Source organism: Rhea pennata, chromosome 1 (assembly GCF_028389875.1).
Source record: "Rhea pennata isolate bPtePen1 chromosome 1, bPtePen1.pri, whole genome shotgun sequence".
Classification (NCBI taxonomy): domain Eukaryota; kingdom Metazoa; phylum Chordata; class Aves; order Rheiformes; family Rheidae; genus Rhea; species Rhea pennata.
Genome location: NC_084663.1, coordinates 7,650,730 through 7,672,865, shown reverse-complemented (window position 1 = coordinate 7,672,865; position 22,136 = coordinate 7,650,730). Strand labels below are relative to the sequence as shown.

The following is a 22,136-nucleotide window of genomic DNA, read 5'->3' as shown; positions in this document are numbered from 1 at the left end:
TTCTCTAATACATTTTTAATTTTCAGAAGGCAGGTTTTTCTTTCCCAAGCACTGTGAGTTTTATTAAAAAAAAAAACAAAAAAAAAAACAAAAAAAAAAAACAAGAAAAACATAATTAAATTCTGTATCAATGAGTGTAAATGAAAACAATGCTGCAGATAATGTTTTACCTTTCTGGAAGTGAGAACTAACAATAAAAAAGAGCAGTCATGATAATTCAGTTATATAGATGCAAGCCACACCGCTAATTAGATTGCAGTGTCATGCCATAGTGTCTGCAGTGATATGAAGTAACTAGCTTAATGCTTTTTCAGAGGTTCCCCTCTTGTAGTATTATGGTTAATAGTGTTTGAGGGAATGATTTGGGAAGGGATTCATAATTTTTCTCCAAAATGTAATTAATGCTTATACTTTTTCTTTGTTTGTGACATTATTTACAGCTTGAAACATAGTTTTGAGAACAGTTTTGCGCTTGCGATGAGTTTAATTTGGTTTTGTGGATGCGTTCCGTTGCTGAACGTAATTCTTTGGCTGTGCCAATTTGCACTTAAAATAAAAAAATCAGCCCCCCCAAAGAAAACACGTGGCTCATAAATCAGATTCTTATCTGCCCTTCTGTGCTTTGGCCTGTTTGCCACAGTAGTTGGTTGAATATATTTACAGTCAGAACCCAAAGATTAAACAAATTGATTTTGTTTTGTCTTTGGGAATAAAACAGTTGAGTTCTGAAAATAGATGTATCTAACAGTGAAAATAAAATATGACCTTAAAAATTTGAGTTGATTAAATGTAATATTTTTTTTCAGAATGAATGGTGATATTATCTTTTTCTCTTTATTCATAAGTGTCTCTAATATGTTGATGACCAATATGTCTGAGTGCCTAAAGAAACCGAAAGACATTTTACGCAACACTATAAATGAATGTTCTTTTTAGAATTGTATGAGTTGTGTGTAGGGTGTTGTGCATCACACCCATGCTAGTACTACTGCTTCCACTGTTATTTTCTTCACTTTTCTTCCTCTTTAAGTTGATCTCCATTTCATTTATGTAAAAGCAGGGCCACATCACTGAAACTAGTAGAATTAGTTTGGAATTGTTGAGATGTAAAAATACCATCCATGGAGATGGAAGAAGTGTTGATTTGGATCTGTGGGACCAATTCTTAATCTGGCCCGTGAATCAAATAACCTGCTTTTTAAATGTAATGATCCCTTGCTCTTAGGTAAGTTTCTGCTGTTTGTTTTAGTGCAATAACATAACACTTTTGTAAACTGGGAAAGGCTTTGCATTTCTAGTAGGTGTAACATCCTGAAGTGTCTAGGATTAAATCTAATTTGCTGCCTGTACAGCAAAAGCTTTTGGCATTCAGGTCATACTTGTATCATTGTACACGAATAGGTTACCCACCAGTTCTTTATACCGTGATCATTATCTGCTAACAAATGTTTTTCCTTGTGATAAATCACATTCAAAGTGATCATAAAGCTCAATTAGGTACTGATTGTCTTTGACCGAAGAATAATTTACTACTGAAGGAAGCAAGAAGGAATCAGCATTTTAACATCAAATTATTTCACTGATACACAAATTGTTTCATTTGTTAAAAATAAAGTTGCAACTAAAATAAGGTTGACTCCTCTCTGCTGGTGACCTGATGAGTTTTCAGATATATTTTACAATCGTATAAGTGAGAACGGCTTGTCTGTGTTGTGCTGCTTTTATCACACTCACGCTAGACTGCTAAGGAAGGGCCAAGACTGAAGTAACAAAATAGTGTAGGATACCTTCATCCTACACTATGCATGGCTGCATTGGGTTTTCTGAGTAATGTGAAGTAATATTCTTCCCAAGTTGTAAACTTGGGCTATGTTTTTTTAAACTTGAGAATCTTTTCCATCACCAGAAAGTTTAGAAGTAACATACTAAAATCCTACCTACATCAGAAGATTGCCAAATAGAGTAACGTGACTCGAGTCATTTTGAAAGTTTTCAAGGTTAAAAACAAAAGAAATCCCCCCAAAACAAACAAACCACCCCCCAAAAAAAAAACATTTTCATCCAGATCCAGCTGAAAATCTTTTGTGCTTTTTATGTGTTTTTTTTTTTGTTTCGTTTTGTTTGGGGTTTTCTTTAGTATCTGTATATTTCAAGATTCTTCGTCGTGGCTTTTCAAAGCGCTGTAATCTACAGCTTTTTATGTATGTATGGCACAATGAACGTGCATACCCAAAGGCAGGATATGCTTTGAAAATACTCTGCTTGCTGTAGCTCTCCTGGTATTGATTAGGAAATTCATGGAAAAAGAGTGGCACAGCCAAATCCTACTGAGATTAGCAGCCCTTCCTTCTATGGAGACTGAAGAAGTTTGCAGGTGATTTGATGCAAGATGGCATTTGCTCTTCTGTAAACACCTTTGAAAATGCACCTATGCTGTTCACTGGTGGATGTATTTTTTACTTAAGGGAAAAAAAAAACTTAGTAAAAGCAAGTCTGTAATGTTATCTTACCTCCTTACATCATGACCACTGTTTCTGTTTTTTTTCCCATTGCCTACTTCCAGATAATATCCTGAAAAATTAGTCTTTTCATGATGCATCTTCGTTCTAAATATATAATTATTCCACACATACAGCTTGTGCAAGCGTTATGTGGCACAGTCATTATACAAGAAACTACTGTAAATATTGCTCATGTAATTCTGATATGTATGGACAGGGGCAATAAAAATATCTCAGTAAGGGGACTTACTTGAGGGCCTTTGTCTGCCTTGGCCCACAATGTACTTGAGATGAGTCTAGGGAAATAGAAGATGATTTTTCTCCTCTTCTTCCCTTCCATCTTGCTTTCAGGCAGTGGCATAAATCTCTGTGATTTACCACTGAGGGGTTTTGTGCTAAAATAAGCTGTTTATATAACACGTTCTTAAGATGCATTTTGGCAGATATGAGAAGGCGGGAGATAAGACTGATCAGCAAACGCTGGCCATAGAGACAATCTAACTCATCATCTACTTTTATTCCTATGAGCCGTAGTTGCACTAGAAGCCCTTCTGTGAAAATGTGTGGAAGGTGCTGGTAACCCTGCCATCATCCTTCCTGGAAATGCCTGGCTGCTCCAAAGCATGCTCATTTGCATCATTTGGCAGTGAAGCAAGTCCATAAAATGGTTAGATAAATGTCCAAAAACGTTATGTAGGAATGTTGCTCTGGGATGATCCTCTAGCCTGTAATTATTATCCAATATTGAAAGGTATTTCTTCTCTTTCCTTTTTGTTAGCTGTACACCTAGAAATAATGTCAGTGATTCTTAACTATTACAGTCGGTAGACACGAGTATGATTATTTGATTTGCCTTTTAAGGTGCTTATTCACTGATGGGTTTTGATTTCAATGAAGTAGGCAGCGATAGCTGGAAAAAGACTCACGGTTTGATTATTTAAGTGATTGTAAAGTCTTGCCAGATGCGTGATTGAAGTAAAAGAACACATTTGAATGTTATTTGAATTAAAACATTTGTGCTCTTTTGGTAGCCAGAAGTGCAACTTGCAGAAGGCTTTGACGTCTTCATGCCGAAATCTCAGCTGGACTCTATATTATCAAACTATACTCGCTCAGGAAGTCTGCTGTTTAGGAAGCTGGTCTGTGCATTTTTTGATGACAAGACTTTGGCTAACTCTTTACCCAATGGCAAAAGAAAAAGAGGACTTAATGACAACCGAAAAGGACTAGACCAAAATATTGTGGGTGCAATAAAAGGTATGTTCTTGCTTTTTCATATGTTTTATTAGAATACATTCTCAACTAAGGAGAGTATAAGGGGTTAGTATTTTTGATGTGTGTTAGATATATTAAAATATGCAGTCTTATATTTGTTCCCTTTAATTTACTTTTTAAAATAGTTTCTACAGGCACAGTTTATATAAAGTTTAAGCTGGTGATACCAGTTTCAGAAGCCAAGATTAGAATCTTAATGTTCATTTAAAATAACATTTTTTTAGATATCAGAGATGCAAAGAAATCTTGAAAACATAATCACAGCATAACTACATGTAACTGTGTCTGCTCTGTAAATAGTTAGTAGTTTGTGGCTGGATTGGGAAGATTATACTGGGGCAGAAGATGAGCTTGATACTCATAAGGACTGTGTTTCCCCTTCTCTTGTGGGAGTGAATTTCTTAATCAGTTGAAGGATCCTGTGCTGGGTGCGTTTTCCTAGTGATCATGTCTTCCAGGGTTCCAGAAGAACATGTCTGCCATTAAACTCTGTGGTCTGAACATGTGAAGATTTGGTATTAGGTCAGAGTCTCAGAGCTGGATAGTATTAGTTTGAAATCTAATGTACCAGGAAAAATACTCCTTATCGAAAGACAGTTTGTGTTGCAAAGTAGAGCTTGCTTTAGGGCACAGGACTTGTCCTGAGATACAGATTGCTTAGCCTAGGAGATATAAGCCAACGAGAAGAGTTTCTGTAAGTACATCGGCAGCAAAAGGGGAGGCAGAGAACCAGCGACAAAGGACATGGAAAAGGTTAAGATACTTCTTTGCATCAGTATTCATGGTAAAGCATGCCCTCTAAGCCTGGTAGCATAGTCTGTGGCAGTGAATGGATATATACATTGTGGGAGTTGGTCACTCCTATTGCGAGGTTGCTCTCTATGATCTTTGAAAAGTTGTGGTGATGGGGGAAGGTAAAAGACACGTCTTCAGGAAGGGCAGGGAGGATCGAGGGTCGCTATAAGCCAGGCAGCCTCACCTCAGTTCTTCAGAGAGTTGTCAGCAAATGCTCTTGACAGCTATTTCCAAGCACATGAAAGACAAAAAGGTGACTGACAACAGCCAACAAGGTTTTATTGAGGGCAAGTTGTGCCTGAATATGTCAAGTGCATTCTGTGATGAGGTGATTGGCCCTGTGGGTGAGGGGAGAGCAGTGAGCTCTTGACTTTAGCAAGGCCTTTGACGTAATCTTCCATAGTCTCCTTACTGCGTAATTGATGATTTGTGGATTACATAAGTGGACAAATAAAGTAGGTGAAAAATTGACTGGACCACCAGACTTGAAGGGTTGTAATCAGCAGTACAAAGTCTGTCTGGTACTCTGTTACCAGTAGCATCTCTCAGGGATCGCTAACGAGGCCAATACTATTTAACATCTTCATCAGCAACCTGGATGATGCCATAGAGTGCCCTTTTGGCAAGCTTGCAGATGAGAGCAAATGGTGGAGGGGTCCGTATGCTGGAGGGCAGGACTGCCATTTAGAAAGACTTTAACAGGCAGGAAAAATGGGCTGGCAGGCACCTCTTTGAAGTTCAGCAAAGGCATATGTAGAGTCTAGTACCTGGTGTGGACTAACCTCGTGCAGCAGGAGAGCCTGCAACCTGGCTGGCTAGAAAGCACCTTTGCTGCTGACGGAGTCAGACTCTTCTCAGAGGTGCACAGAGATAAAACAAGTGGCAGGGGACACAAACTAGAACATGGAAAACTTCACCTCAAGATCAAGAAAAACTTTTCAACATGACGGTGGTCAAACACTAGAACAGGACCCAGAGAGGCTGAGAGATCTCCATCCTTGGAGATATTCAGAACTCAACTGGACATTGCCCTGAGCAGGATGATCTCGTTGCCCTGCTTTAAGCAGGAGTGTGGACATAGAGACCTCCAGCAGTCCCTTTCAACCTGTGTGATTCTCTGATAAAGTGTGTGTTGTTGTCATATCTTAGTCCTGATACATCTTACAGGGTTTTTGGCAGACTTTGTTTAGCCACTTCCCTTGACCCTGGGGGAAGAAAAGGAGGAAGTTTCAACTTCAACAGCTAACTTTTATGTGTGATGGTACTATGAGGTACCACTAGTACAGTGGTACAGTACTAACAGTAACAGTGATCTTTATTGACATTGCTAATATTGCCCAAGTGCTAGTACATGATCTCCATTAGCTTCGTAAAGGAGACCATCTGTGAAAGCTGTGGTGGAATAAGGTGCCAAGGGTTGATGCAGTGTTGGTCTTTGCTCAGCCTGACTCCAATAGCACCCATATTTCATCCAAAGAGCTGGACTGTAGGACACTGTGGTTTCATTTATTCGGAGAAATGACAGAGCCAGTATGAAATCTCCATGAGAACAACATCATGTTGTTTGTATTATTTCATTAGGATATTTCTCCACCACGTACCCAGATATTCTTTAGCAGTACATTAGTCCTGCTCCACAACAGAGATACAGAAGTGGAGAAAAGGCTACATTCACAACAGAAATTAGCAGAGAACTTAAAGGAGAGACTATTTGCTGGAAAATTACTCTTCCTGACTAAAAACATTTTAACTGCCATCTTTACAAGTAATTTAACACTTCTACCACAGGATGATTAGCTAGGGAGAAATTCTGTCTTTTGACCTTGGATATGCTGTGGTACTCATTGAATCCGTTGTTTTCCTGTGTAATTGGTTTCCCTTGCGAGTCGCATCAGGCTTTCTCTCAGAACTGAGGAGAGAAAAAGAAAGGGAATGACACTGTCAAACAAGAAAAATTGATACAGGGATGTTTAAAAAAAATCAAAGATATATACTTTAATTGATACTAATTTAAGAGAAGAGCGAGTTAATGAATCTGTTCTCCACGGCCGCCAGCCTGGTTTCCTGTGCAGGCAGCAGAGAGAGGTAGGTGTACTTCCAAGGTGGCCTGGACATGGCCTTGTGCCACAGATTGCCTCCTAGACCCTGGTCACAAACGTGGATTACTGCTGCGTTATGGAGGTAGAGGTGTAAGGCATTGGTCGGGTTCCCATTGTGTGCACTGTGTGAATTCAGAAGAGAGAGATTATTTCTACCTCCAAAGATCCTGTAGTTGTTGAAAATCAGAAACTGGGAATGTCTGGAGCTAACCTAACTTCTCTGGGAAACCATGACAGTTGGTCTTATGTCCTTGCCAAGCAGATTGCAGAGGAAAGTGTTCTTAAGCTGCAAAAATGTAAAGAATTTGGAGGGTGCAACTACTTTTTGGACCCTTTATACCTATCAGCTAGTTGTTTCGAAAGCGTGTGTGTTTAAAAATACCAAAGTTGTCACTGTTTCTTGAGTGCTTCCTCACACCATTTGTGTGACATTTCTTTTCAAAGATTGCACATTCTTGGAGCTGGGACCGTTTTTTTTCTTTGTTTGCCTGTCATAATTGGACACTGGGTTCTGAGACCTCTGACCAAGGCTACGATAGCAATACTAACAGTAATATTTTTTCTATTTCTGCTCTTGTTTACTTTTCACACACCTCTCAGTTGCATGATGAAAATCAATTGCATCAGTTTCACTCAATTTATAATTTCATATTTTCAGTAGGACATTGTTAGGTTTGCTCTAAGTATGGCACAGAATTTTCTTTTGTGAATGGATTTAAACAGCAGTGTTGATCTTCTATGTACTATGTTTACAAAATATAAATTTGGACCTAAATGATACTTATTTTTCTCAGGAATGGCTTTTTTAAAAAGCTTTTTTAAAAAAATCTATTTCATCTAGTTTGGCAGTGTAATAACTGTGTAGATTTCTGCCGTGGTAGGACTTGATTTTTTTTCCTCAGTTTGCTTGCTCTTGTTGCACTAGAAACAATTCTGAAAATAGAATAACTGGGAGATCTTCATTTCTCTGCTTTTATCATATGTAAGGCATCATTTATAAGTATCTGTGACATCTGGAGACTGCAAGTACACTGCTACTTTTCAAAGTACACTGCTGCTGGTGTTCAAAGTACACTGCTATTTTTCTGAGATTTTTTTTTTTTGTGTGTGTGTGAAATTCATGAATGTAAGACAAAAAGTGTAGACATTTTCTCTAGTACAAGCTTGGTAAGTAGTAACTGTGGTATTACTGTGGTGTTTATATGCCAACATGACTTTTGAATAATAAACATGTAAGGCACTGAGTCAGACCTTGTTCTTACTGTCTTAGGCCATTTAAATGTTGTATTTTGGTAAAGTTTTTTGGGTTTTTTTTTTTAATCCTCTTCTGCCTCCTTTTCTCAGTTCCAGTGGCACATTTAAGAAAAGATGGTATTTTTTTGTTTCAGTCTTTACAGAAAAATACTGCACTGCTAACCATGTGGATAAACTTCCTGGTCCTAGGGACTGGGTCCAGATTCTTCAGGATCAAATTAAACTGGCAAGAAGACGATTAAAAAGAGGCTCAGGTATGTATTAATAAGGAATAAGATGTAAAATTAAAGTCTTAGCGCCTTTTTATCCACGGAAGTGATTTTCTTGTTGGCTGTAATTAGAGTTGTGTATGTACAGTCTTTGAAAATTGAACCTCTTAAGTTTTTAGCAATTTTCTACTGAAATGTTAAATGCAATATTTCCTTTTGTTTGGAATAATAAGTGTCTTTGCAGCCAAGTTAAATCAGACTTTTTTTCCTCAGTAGTTGCCTCTAACCACTTTCCATGAGCACCCAAAATTTCTTCCCAGTGTTTGATGAAATTTGATGGAAAGTAGCTTTCCCAGCCAAGACTGTAGGTTAAAGACATTAAATTTTGTTATTTTGTATGATAAGCCACTCACTTTACTGTTAGGACATAACCTAAATCACCTTTCCTTCTGTACCATATGGGTCTGGAAGGATGGATAAGTTTTCTCACAACTCCTCGTGAAAGAATTGGCATCACTGCAGCTGAAAAAAACCCTGCTTGTGCCTCTGAGGTCTTAGCAACGCATAGGAGTGAGCATGCCAGCAGCGAGTAACAGATATTTAGGCAGAGATTTGCAGTAAAGCTGCTCAGCTTGGGCCACATAATGTGCGTGCTCGGACCTCGGACCCGCCTGGCAGAGAGTTAGCTCCACAGTGAAGGCACAGCGCTAAGCTTTTGTGCTGACAGCGTGGAGCTGCATTGCTTTGCTTGTGAACGACCAGTTCCAGCTGTGAGCAGCAATGTGCAGTCTCGAAATTCCCTGCAGAAATCTTGGGAATCAGAAGACAGTATCACTGTACAGGAGACATGTAATTACCTTATAAACGTAACTATTCTCCTCCTCATCTTAATGCCTGCTATCCTACAAGGGGTTTCCTTTATACAGGGCTTCACTTACGCTTCCCCTCCTAGTGTTTTCTCGAGGGTTTCTCATGGTGAGATTTCCTGTCCATCTCACCCATGCAGCATTTGACACTCTTGGGCATTACCTGTGCCGCTATCCTTAAACATGTTCCTTCACTCTTACTGTATGTAGCTGCCTGCCTTTTCCCCTCTTCCCTGCTGTCCTTCACTACAATTAAGTGCTTGTTAATATCTGCTAGTTTAAAGAATGAGAAACCTGATGGCTCCCCAGAGGTTTCCAGTGGCCCAGCTGGCTAAGCAGGGATGAGCTAGACCGCAGCAAAGGAACAAACCACTTCTCTCTGAATCAGAGAGCCCGTGTTTTCTGTCCAAAGCTGTGTCTCTGAAACATACACCAAGACTGGCATCTGAAATCGTTATCCACAGTTTCAATTAATACCAGGAGAGAAAAGTGTAAGACTGGGAGGAAAAAAAAAAAAAAAAAAAAAGAGAGAAGTAATGTGGAGAAAAAGGTACAGACTAGCAGAAGCGTAAGCTTCCCTGAGCAGAGCAGCAACAAGCACCAGCCTTAAAAAGGGTTTCTTGTATGCATTGGGGGAGGGAGAAGAGGGATACAAGTTAATCTTGTTAAAGACAGTGTCAGATTACTGGTGTTGTACAACAGGACTGCTTTCTCCCTGCTCTGAAGGCTGCCTGTCCCTCCCAGAGTGGAAGAATGGCCCTGTGATGTCAGGCTTCAGTCGGGTGAAGAGTGCAATCCGGGGTGTGGGGAACACCCGGTCCCTGGCTTGTCTGCACAAGATCCCCTGGGAAAGAGGATTGACCTAATTTTGTTTTGATTTTTATTTTCTTTCATCCTTTTCTTATATGTGTTTCTTGATGCCTCTGCAGGCTATTAATTAAAATGACAATGACATTCGGATTTTTGCCTTTTAAATGGGACCGCTTCCATCTCTGGTCCTTTCCCAGGAAGGGAGATCTAAGCAGGGGTTATTGTCTCTAAGCTCGCAAAAGAATGAAAAAAATAGGTGAAGCTGAATGTAGTGTGGCTGAATGAGATGGGCTCCAATATCTGTCTCAGGCCACAGAGAGAAGCGAACCCATCAACCTAGTACATGGATGAGCAGCAAACAGGAATATACCTAGCAGTCCCTGAACTTACTAAAATAATTACATGATAACTGCATTGCTAGAAAGGCTGTCCCTTTTGTGTTGTCTAGTTTACTGGCCATTTCCTGAAGTGCCTCACTTTCTTTCTGCCAGGCCACAGATCGGTGTGTTCTTTCAGATCTCGCAGGAGTGATTGAAAATATCGCCATGGCCATCTGCATATTACTGTCTGCCGCTCGAAGGTTCCTGCTTCTGTAGCTGAGCTGCTACAGTTGATCATGGGGCACTCAGTGTTGAGCAAGCTCAACCACATTAACTCCAACCATCTTCACTGGTGGCTTAAACTAACCTGCCTTGACCTTGCACTGAAGCGAAGGAGTAGTGTTCACATCCATGGCCTTTGTGACAGTAAAGCAGTCAGGAATGGCAGAGAGGCAGGAACATAACAGTTGGCTGCAGTAACATTTTGTTGAAACAAGATCCATTAGTACTTGTGTGTAATGGTCCAGGGTTTCTGATAGGAGGGTCATAGAGCTGTACTAATCAGACCAAAGATTCATCCAGTCCCATATCTTGTTTCTAACAGAGGCTGTTGGCAGGTGCCTAGGGAGGTGTGTACGACCAAGGGAAGGATGTTGCAGTGTTTGCTAGCACAATCTCATAATCCTCCACGGTTTTGTCCTAATGTAAGCCTCACTGTGCTGAGAGTTTAAACCAGTTCTAACTATTCATTGTGAAACCTCACTAAAACTGTTAAATCTGTATGTAGCTTAGAGCAGTAGGGGAGGAGAGAGCAGAGGAAAAAGCAGGTTTGGAGTGCTTTGGTAAAAAGCTGTCACACCTGTTCCAGGTTGCAAAACTTAGCTTTTGAGAACCTGGTAACTGATGGAATCACAGCCCATCACCTAAATACCTGCAGTCCTTCAGTACTGTGCATGGGGAGCAATAACTGAGAAGGAGATCCACCAGAGTGAGCGCTGAGCAGGAACCGCCTTCAAGTTAGATATTTGGATGTGCTGAGAAGCTAGGTGGGACCTCAGTCCTGTTTGCCTTGGCTTGTTGGGCTTCTCCAGCCCTTGGGAGTTCACAACTCTGAGTCCTGTCCTTGAGCTAAGGGATCAGTCAGATTTGTTTTGCAAAATGCCAAGAGAAGTATTGATTCCCTTTTGCCCTCTTCTACATGTGGACAACAATGTATTGCTTTGAGCACTGTTATGGACTATGGGAATGGGGGTTTAAATCCCTCCTCTGCTTTTGAATGCTTTGGTTCATATCTCCCCCCTCTCAGGACACGCTTTTGACCTCCAGGTTGTGTGGGATTCAGTTGTGGCTGTTGAGCTCATCCAGTTTGTGTGTGGCATGTGGACAAGAGGTTCAGCCCTCCTGAGCACATGCTGACTCCTGTACTCCAAAACCATTCTTAGTTTTGTCCAAGTTTGTGGGTATAGGCCAGGGTGCCCAAAGATCAAAGCTGAATCAAAATTAAGCTAAACTGATCTGAGACTTTTTAAAACCAATATGCCTCCCTGCTGGTGGGTCACATGGATTTATCTAAATCAGTTTCTAGTTTATTTTGATGCACAGGCTTTATATAGAAAAAGCTTAAGATGATCCAGTGCAGACTATTCAGTAGCATTTCATGGAAGCCACAAAACAATGTTTTAGTCACCACTGAGCTGAGCTAAATTTTAACTGCAGGAGTATTTATGAGACAAGGGGCAGGCTTTCTATTCTGCTTGCCTTCCTCTGAGCCAGTTAGTCCATTCTCTGATTAGTTCTTCTTTCAGACCAGACTGTAAGACACTGCATTCATGAGCAGCCCTCTATACTTTCTCCTGTGAAACAGTATTTCAGTCTGATAATGTAAATCCTGCTCTCGCTTTCAGTGATACTAATAATTTCAGAGAATCCCAGCAAATGAGTGGGGTGGATCTGTTTATTGTACCTCTTTCTGTAGAGCTTGCTTTCCTGAATATTTCCAGATTAAATGAAATCATGATCACTGGATCATAGAGGCTGTCCATTGTTGCCTTATTTATCATGTTTGGCTCATCTCCTGGAATTAGGGACAGAAAAGCTCCTAACTTGGAAAGCTAATCAAAAAAACACTTTAAAATTCTGCTTTCTAGAAAATAGTTCCCTCATGTAGATTTTGAAGGGTTGTTATCCTAAGCCAAATAGAAATTCATTTAAGTTTTGAATCCGTGACAATATTTTTCATAACTGGAAGTATTCTTTTTTAATTTATTTATTTTGCTTTTGCTTTTCTTAGTTCTTTCAGATTATTGCCTGAGATCTGAGACTTGGGTGGGTTTTTTTTTTAGTTGTTAGATCTGAGAATAAAGCTGTCACTACCATTAAATTTTTATTGGCCTTGTTCAGTCTTTTCAAAATTTCACAAGTTGACTGTCACAAAGGGGAAAAGAGACTGTGAGGTTAATGTTACAAACAGATGTTATAATTAAAATTAAATAGTATGATAATATTTTTCAGCCTTGACTATGGGTCCCATCTCATGCTAGCAGCACAGCGTGCTGGGTCATAGCTTCCTCGTGCCACATCTGTCTTGTCCCAGCAGAGAAGCTGAGCCCTCTTGACTGCTGGAATGGGATGCAAAGTGGCCCTGGATAGGAAGAAGTCGAAGGAAAAGGCATATGCATAGGTTTCCTCTCTTAAAGCAGGGTGAATTACAATGCAAATGGCATCGCAATTTACCACTACTCTGAGCAGCAGTGTTTCCTACGGCATAGTCCTTTCACCCTGCAAAGAGAATATGAGTAGGTGACTGGTGGCCCTGCCAGTGGCAACAGAAAGAGACAGATGACCATTGGCATAGAGATCTGAGATGGGTAGAATCAGAAGGAACGGACTTGCTCTTCATGTCGCCTCTTCGTTAGACATTGTGTCCAAGCCTTTTGATTACTCAACTCTTCATCCATTAATAAGTAACAGGTCAGGGGCTACATCTCTTGCAGTAAGTTCTTCCTCTCTTTTTATGTTTTGAAGAGCATAAAAGCCATTATTCTATAATGGCTGCCCATTGCTTAGACAGGAAAGCTGATACTGTATGACTAATACTCCTGAAGTACAGAGGGTAAGAGCTGTTCATGCAAAGTAATTACATTGTACGTAACCTGGAAGCTTTTGATTGCCGTACTCAATAAAGGAAAATACAGCAATGTTAGAAAACATGCTGAAACTTTTCAGGCTGGATTAATTTAAATAAATTACATGCCGTGACGTTACATCCTTAAACTGCTCCTTAAAGTTAACATTACCTTGTTGCAATGTAAAGTAGTAGGAACAAAGGAAGGAAAAAATACTTATGTTCTTTCTGGAATATGCCTTTTCTTCACATCCTTATTCAAACTTCTGCTTTTGTTGTCTTGTATGATTTTCTTCTTCCCATTCTATTTCTCCCCATACTTCTTATTTCCCTGGTTTATGCTTTTGATATATTATCTATGTCTTGCAAGACAACAGATTCTAGATCAGGTTGAGTTTTGTTTAGCAATAGACACAAGGCCAGAAAGGATGTAGGGTGTATTGATGTAGGAGTGTGAGATGTGGTATAGTGCTTTTGTGGCCAGTGTCTTATTTAGGTAAAGATAGCAATATTAAAATGAGTAACTGCTGTGCTAACTTTTCCAGTCTTGAGCATACATGTACTTCTGTTTAAGGGAAAAGACAGTAGGTGTATGCTTCACAGATGAACTTACGTACTTAATAAGCTAATCAATTTTGGGGCTGGGGGAGGGAGAACCCTCTAAGGAAATGACTACTAGGATTGTTTTGCAAGACCTACTGAGCTTTATCTAAGCAGAGGATAGAGAGGTGCAGAATTCCCACAGTAGAATCTATTCCTGCTTGCCTTGTCTTGCAAGTTGGCTTAAGACAAGTAGAGTTTGGCTGGCTATCTGTGGGTGTGGTTGTTGAAGGCAAACTTTCTTTCCTGTTCGGAATGGAACGTGAAAAGATGCTGATTTACATCCATGTTGGGAGGTCAAGGTGTTTATCATGCATTTGTGAGCGGGAGCTTTGCTGGTCATACTTCCCCTGAAGCTATGGTTACTCATCCAGTTACATGGAACGAATTCAGGCAGCTACTGAGAAGAGTGAATAGGCTCTCCATGCATCTTCTTTTTTCCCACTCCTTTTCTGGCACTGGCACAAGCATTAATGTGGCCATGCTGTCAGTTTTTAGCAATATCCAGTCCCTGTGACAGCATGAATGTTTGTGCTGCCATGAGGAATGGGACTGAAATAATTGGAGGGGAGCAAGACTTCATCTTTAAGCAGCATCTCAGTCTTCTGCTGGGTTAAAATAGCGAGGTAACTAAATAGCTAGGTAACTAATTTTGTCATCAACAAAGCTGGTTCTGCAAATTTGGACTCTTTATTTTTTGAAAGCCAAGTGCATCCTAGCTTCCACTTGTTTCTTTCTGTATTTCTACCTTCCACTAAGTTCAGTTTTACCAAGGGATAAGAAGAGCCATTAGGTAGAAGGGTAACCACATCTCTAGAGTGACTTCAAGAGTTTCTGCTGAGACTTTCAGAAAACCTGTCCCTTGGTTGGCCTGTGAGGCCAAGGGCCTGTGAGGAGGAATCTTTCCAGACCATTACCAGGACTAATATATGGCTTCCCTGATTTTTCATAGCTTGTGTCTCTTCAACCCATGGGACCAATTATAGCTTCCTCTCTTGCATGCTGAATGGCTATGCCACAGCATCTCTTGGTGCAGGTAGGTCTTCGTAAGATAGCTAGAAGTTAGTCTCGGACTGTCACTGCAGTTTTAAATGGTGTATGTCCTGTTGGATGGTTCTCAGCTGCTCATACCACCATGCTGTCTCCTCCCTTGCTCATCCATTCTTTTCATCAATGTTAGTCTGATCCAGATTCAAACCTAATCTAGAGGTAGAGAATCATGTAATCTCTTCTCATTTAGTGAGCCATCTAGTTCTTCCAAAAAAGATTTTTACAATAAGCTGTACTGAGCACCTATTTTGTTTCTGCTCAGAAACATTCTTATAGGAAGTGGAGAAAGGGTATTGGTTCAAGGTACATTTCAGACTAACCTGCAATTTCATGGCTGTGCTTGTCAGTGCTCCTTATTTAAACCTTTTGTGGGAGGAGAGCTGTTTTGTACTGGCGGCTGTTGGTTGGTTGCGGGGGGGGGCTGTTGGCTTTTTTTTCTTTTTCTTTTTTTTTAATCCAACTTGTTTCACAGAACTCACTACAGAGCATACAGATAAAAATTAAGCAGGCATAAAGTGGGAAGTGGGAGAGAATTCAACCTTTTGGTCTAAGGACAAATAGCCAAGAGTAGTTGGAAGCTGGAAACGGATGTAGACCAGCAGTTGGATTAGTTCTTCTTATGATATCCTCATAAAGGCAGCATCTCAACATCCTTGCATGTAGGGCTATGTCAAAGATTATCAGAACAGTCAGTTTAGTTTCAGGTGTGAGCTGAACTGAGTTGCTCAATTTATCTATAGCCTTGGCAGATTTGACGTTTATGGGTATTGTGCAATGAGTGAATGTGTGTATTTGTGAGTAGGTGTATATCCACCACACTGAACATGTATAATGTAATGGACATACCTGCCTGTTCCTTTATGACCACACTTAATTTGCTTAAGTACTCTTGAAGATCTCATTGTATTTTAAAGGTCTTAAATTCAATGCCGAGGTGCCAAAGCACACAGGAAATAGGATTTTGAACAGGGCTTGTGTGGGTTGGGCACCAGATTTCTGTTAGATGTCTATAACTTAGTCGGGGTTCAAACTCGCTCTCCAGGGTACCGCAGTCTTAACAAGTTACTGCACATCAACTGAGCCAAATTAACCATCCTTATGCATACCCTTGGCCTGTGGCAAATATGAGATGAACAAATTAGGTTTTTAGCCTTCCTTCACCGTGGGCTAAATTAAGTCAAATGAGCTTGCATAAGCTGTGGGTTGAAAGCATGTGTGTATATGTACACTGTAATTGCCTATGTAGCTGAGCAGTTATGTGCTGTTGTAATTATACTGGGTGCCCACCTGCATCTTTGAACACATCCTGCCTTTGCAAATCTGTCCCTCTCAGAATGAACTCTCCTGTGGTCACAGGAAGTTTGGGTGCACAAGTCAGAAATGGGAGTATTCACAGTTTCTGCTTTGGCATTTGGTGCTGGCAGTTGTTGGAGCATGGACTACCAGCTTTTGAGGCTCTTCCTCGAAGGACCACCAGGGCTGGTTTAACAAATGGGACTTTTCTTGTTTAATTTTATAAAATGATCCCAACTCCTTTTATCAGCCGGATGGCCTGAAACCTTAAAGGGAGCAGATATTACTCCAGCCTATTACTGCTTATTAATACAAAACTTCTTCTAAGTTTGCATTTTTATTGTATGATCTTTTCCTCCAAGGAGTGACTTTTTAACTGAACACTAGCGTATTGCAGGTGAGGAAAGTAGATAGAAAATGCAAAATCACTCTGTAGTATGCAGATTTTTAATCGCATTCCTGTGTTCAGTAAAAGTAATGAGATTTCTTGTTTATATTTGTAATCAGCAGAGGCAACTGACTGTGATGAGAAGCCGGACATTTCTTTACTACAGACAGGTAAAATGCATTAAAATTTTTATCAGCTTCCAGTGTGTGTATTTATTGCACAGAAGCATTTTTCAATAATCCTGGCATGCCATATGCAGTTGGATAATTGCACAGAGGACCCAGCTAAGTTTTGAATATCTTGTATTTAAATAAATAAATAAAAAGAAAGAAATGCATGAGAATTTTACAATTTCACCTTCAAGTTTCACAGTAGCAGCTAAGGTAACAAGACAAGTAAGTGACTCATCATATTACATATAGTAACTTGCACTCATCCCCAGTATTTCTGGGAGTTTTCAGAATCTTAACCCAATAATTGTCAGGGACAGACACAATAAGTTATGTTACAGCCTCTTTTCCATTGTCCAAGATATTAGCAATAATATCTTGGATTTACAGAAGGATTGCAGATTTATGTGATAGTTAAATGTTGTTTTACGTGTGTCTTGAAGTACAGCCACCTTGCCTCGAAGCCTAACAGTTGTTAAGCAGGAGCACAGCTATGCAGTGGTGTGGACTAGGAAATGAAATTTCTGCACGCTGTTGTGTGCGATGCTGAAATTAAGATAAGCTGAGACCAACCTTTGGAGCACCCTCTTGTTAAAAGTCAGTTCATCAATACGTGCCGTGGTGGTAGGAGCTGAGCTCCTGTTCTCTGAAAATGCAGCAGGGTCAGAATCTGCGTAGACGACTGTCTCCCTGCATTTGTAATTTCACTGAGATGCAGCTTAATGTGCCCAAGGTCCAAGAAAAAGGAGGGAGAATCTGTAGCAGACAAATAGAAACACGGCTTAGCAATTCCTGAGAAGAACAGGACATTACTGGTTGCTCAGTGCCTGACCCAGTACCTGGAGGCTCCGGGGTGATGGGGACGGTAGCATCGCAGCATCTGTCTCGGCAGAGTCGCTTCCTGATCTCCCTTAGCAAGGGCCGGAGAAGGGTCCTCCGTACATGGGTGCTGTTGCGCTGGGGCTGGAGCGGCAGCTGCCGGCAGCAGAGCCCATTGGTTGAAACCCGGCTGTCGGCGCACGTGCAGTTACTAAGGAGCAGGACCAGCGAGGCAGTTGTGAGGACAAGCAGCTATAGTCTTGTTCTGGCATGGGCCCAGTGGGGGCTGGGAGCACGCGCTTGCTGTGAGCCGCCGGGCTGCTTTCTTGGCTAGCCGCTGAATGTTTCAGGGTAGTAGTATGATAATAGATGCAGGAAGCTCTGGTTTGAAAGGTCTCTTCCAAGTGACATCCTGTTTGTCTCTTTTATCAGCGAGGGAAGCAATTGTATTGAAAGCGAACCCTAATAAAGGTTGCTAATGCGACGTGGTGCTATCTTTTCAGTGCTTTAGTAATCGTATTAAGGAGCAGAATTATCGGGTTGTTGTGCTTTTCTCTGAGCACAGTTTCTGTAGTTACCACTTGCATCTTGTGTTATCGATGGAAACAAAGACTCCCTTTCCATTCCGCAGAAGAGCGCTGCCGTTGTAGTCCTACCGCTCACACACCTTTTGAGCATCTGTGCGTACGCACAAGTCTTCAGCTGAAATATTTCTTTTGCAATGTACACTTCTGCGTGCTATCTGTGGAAAGATTCCTAAATAAACCCTGCTGCAATTTGCATTGGTGGGGGAGGTGATGTTCACAGGCTGTAAGCCAAGCATTTGACTCACACCCATTATTATATATGTGCAAGAGCCTCTTTATAGAATGTATCAGTGTAATATCATACTGTTCTTGGAAGCAAATCATTTAAAGTGATATACAGACAGCATAATGACAGTAATTATGATAGAGAGCCATAATACAGACGCTTTCTATCAAGGATTGTAGCAAAAGAGGTGGAATGTAACTTCTGCAGAGGTCTTTCCCTGTCTTAGTGCAGCTGCTTTTATAAGGGGCTGTTACTGATGGATCATTTAAAGGAGCCTTAGTGTGGTCTATTCAGCTGTCTTTTCTATTTAGCTTGAAAATTCTTTGGAGAAGAGTGTCTCTTACTGTGTGTTTGTACAGTGCCTGGTGCAACGGGCCTTGATCGTACATAACGTCTGCAGGAGCTGTTATAAGATAAATCAGGAATGATCAGTGGTTAACCTAGTGTGTGGGTAGAATAAAACCAGATGGAATCAGATGGCTCAAGGAGAGTCTTGCAGAAGACTGGAGAAAAAGTGGGGTGCTGAATCCGTTTATGACAGACATCAGATGGTTACTGACTTAGTCTTCAAGGATTCAACAGACTTGTGAAGTGAAAAAGCCCAGAATGAATGAATAAATTGAATCAATAGTAAGCATTAAGGGGTGGGGGACGACGACAAAAACCTCAGATGCATTTGATCTGCCATTTCTGCTCAGTCAACCCTGCCCATGCCCCTGGCAATGTTTTGAACAAGATCTGGGCACACATGGAATATTAATGCTGAAATTCTGCAACCTGCACCTTTTCAGCTTACAACCTATGGCTGACACCTAAGGCTCAGTTAAAGCGTAGCTGCTCTCAGCCCTCTTCATAGTTGGTGGGGAAAGGGATGCTTCCCCAGAAAGAATTTGAGATCAGCTAAGTCGGTGTTTAGAGATGTCTCTGCGTTGATGCCAGGAGGAATGTGCTCTTAATTCAGTTATGTTGTATAGGTATCTACGGTTAGGTTGAATCCGCTGCCTCCTTATCCAGCGCTAACAAAGTCTTGGACTTTGAGGAGAGCAGAGGTGTTCTGTTTGCTCCTGTAAAAGATGTCACTAGTACATCCTCATAAAATGAAGGAAGACGTTCTTGCCCAATTATATTTTAGCACTTCAAAGCACAAATTGTGCTATCATTTTAGAATCACCCCAGATGCGAAGTGTGCCTTTGCTCTGAAAGTTGTTGATTGAAGAGTGTTTAAAGCGAATTGGAAGAACAGTGGCAGTTAAACTTACTGGGAACTTTAGCGTATTAGCAGATAAATTCCAAGGAGATACTAGAAGAATTGTCTCTAACAAACATGAACAAAGCCCAGGTTTTCCCTAGTTACCGGCATTTGCTGGTCGAGCAGTCTGTTGCTTCAGCTGAAGTCTGTGTTCAAACCTGAGCTGAGAAAGATCTGACAGTTCCCAGGCTAATTGCTGTGGAGTAACTGGAAAGACTGATTAGTTTCTTGGTGATCTAAGAACCCGAAGGTGTCAGATAAATCTTCAGCAGAATGAAGATGTGCCAGCCTTTTGAATCTTTTTATGTAAGTGGTATTGCAAAAAAGGCTCTTAGTTTAACCTACAATTTACAACAGCATCTGGATTTAGTTTTAAAAAAAATCCCTAAATTCTGCAGTTCTGCATGTGGAAACAAATATAAGCCAGCTGCAAAACCCTTTTCTTGAATCCTCATCTTTAAAATTACATTAGAATGGTATGGGCAGCCCAGGACCATGACAGAGCCCTCCTTATACCTGTGCTTTGGACCAAAACTGTGCTGAAGGGTTCACATAGTTTCTCCACACTAGGGTTAACATCAGAATGAGAAAGAATTTTGATACCCCTAAAAGGAGCAGAAAAAGCAACATCCCAATCCTCAGGTCTTGGGGTGATGCAGCTTTGTGAAAAGATGAGAACAATCTCTTGGTAAAGAAACCAATGATAAGAAAACAGCAATGATCAAATTCTATACAGGTTGTCTCCTTTTCTCTTGAAATACAATATCAAGAAAATGAAACTTCAAAAAAAAAAAAAAACTTCGAAACCTTAAATATAAATCCTTTATTGTAATATAAATCTTTATCCTTTCAGTGCATGATTGTGTGAGTTTTCCCTTTTCATTGGGTTGTATTTGCTTCTTACACTGATTGATGTCTGTCTCCTATTTGCCCTGTGTTCTTAGTGCTATAGTTGTAATTCTTCTGTCCATCTTTCATTGTTCTGTTTAGAAAAAATACATTCTTAAAGTGGTTTAAAAAAGATGGCATATAATCATACAGTGTACTTTTTTTTTTTTTTTTTTCCTTCTGCTGTATGCATTTAGACTGCTGTGGGGTTTTTTTCAGTCTTTTCCAAAGAACATCCCAAAGTATGTACTCTAGGTTTAAAATTCATGCGGTGCTTTTTTTTTTTTTTCTTCTTTTTTAAACTTCTTCAGAACCATACTTCAAAGCAGTGAGCATTGCAGTACAGTTTGTGCCATATTCTAATGCAGTGCTTTACATCTGAAGTGGCATGTACTATATTTTCTATGAAAACCTTTGCTCACAGATAATGTGATTTAAAAAAAATCTCTTTATTTGCTTTCTTTAGCCAATTGAGCTATATTCTAAGTGGAATTCAGCAATTGCTTTTGGCATACATACCAGCAATTCAGCCCCATCACAAATTAAAATTAGAAACTCCAATATATAATTTCCATCATGGTTTTTTTACAAATGACTGAATGGATGTTAAAAAAAATAATAACGTAATTTCTTCAAACTCTTTCTTCCTTCAGGTAACCTTTTTGAGACAACAACAGATAGTCTGGTAGACACAAACCCAGATTTTTCTGCTTAAATTGTACATTCTGCGCCAGTGTTTTTAGCAGATAGAAACATCCTCTCATTCGAATAATGTTACCGCAAGACCTGTGCGAGAATTTCAGCATACTGCAAGACGTGGATATCCATACCGTTCTCCCTTCAAATCTGTATCATCCATATCCTCTGTCACCTGAAATAACAAAAACGCCAGATCGTTTCGCTATTTTACATCTTAATTAAAGATGATTTTCCTCCATATCCAATGCATAATTTAATTAATGTGGGATCCACTCTAACTGAAGACATTCTCCTGCCTTGGTTTTTCCTTCCCGACCGTACTTTTCCCACGTGATTGTACGCTCGCCAGCAGCGTTTCATCTTAAGCTCCGCAGAGGCGAAGTAAAACGCGATGGGGTGGCTCCTCCCGGCCGCGGAACCGGGACGGCATCTTCCTCCGGCGCGAGCCTGGGGGCTCAACAACCCTTTCCCTAGGGGAACCGCTTTGCTCTTGTGGTTCTGCAACTTTTCCAGCTGCTTCTCTGTTCAGAGAAGGATGGTACAAACGGCCATATGCAGTAATTAAAAGGTCCCTGCTGGATTTAGCAGTAAAGCAGTCGAGCGGGGTTTGTGCCAGCAGTGTCAAATTCCTCACGTACCGTAGGGAGAAGCTGTTACTCGAACGCGTTGGAGTTCCCCTGCCTGGTGCTAGTGTGACGGCTCCCGAGGAGTTTTGTAGTGCAGGTGGCACGAGGAGATAGTTTTCTCCTTGCTGTTTTTTTTTCTCCAGCTTTCCCTGCCACCTCAATCTTAAAATATATTAGTTTGCTGATTTCCAGGAAGCGGGTCTTGCACGCTGTGATTTGTCAACCACTGCCCTCGGGGACAATATTCGCCAATTAAAAAAAAAAAAAAGTCTCCTTTTGACTGGCACT

At 40.6% G+C, this 22,136-nt stretch overlaps 1 protein-coding gene across 4 annotated transcripts in view; it reads left to right on the top strand.

Moving 5' to 3' along the window:
* Window positions 1-21,462, top strand: part of BEND7 (BEN domain containing 7) — a 46,189-nt gene extending 24,727 nt beyond the window's left edge. For 2 of the 4 annotated variants that reach the window (XM_062596205.1, XM_062596462.1), the window contains 4 exons: window positions 3,533-3,758; window positions 8,059-8,178; window positions 16,704-16,754; window positions 21,177-21,462. In XM_062596205.1, the coding sequence (XP_062452189.1) occupies window positions 3,533-3,758; window positions 8,059-8,178; window positions 16,704-16,754; window positions 21,177-21,238 (459 nt within the window). In that variant the 3' untranslated portion in view covers window positions 21,239-21,462. The remainder of the gene's footprint in view (window positions 1-3,532; window positions 3,759-8,058; window positions 8,179-16,703; window positions 16,755-21,176) is intronic. The other 2 variants (XM_062596289.1, XM_062596380.1) reach the window with 2 other exon arrangements.
* Window positions 21,463-22,136: the final 674 nt, after the last annotated feature.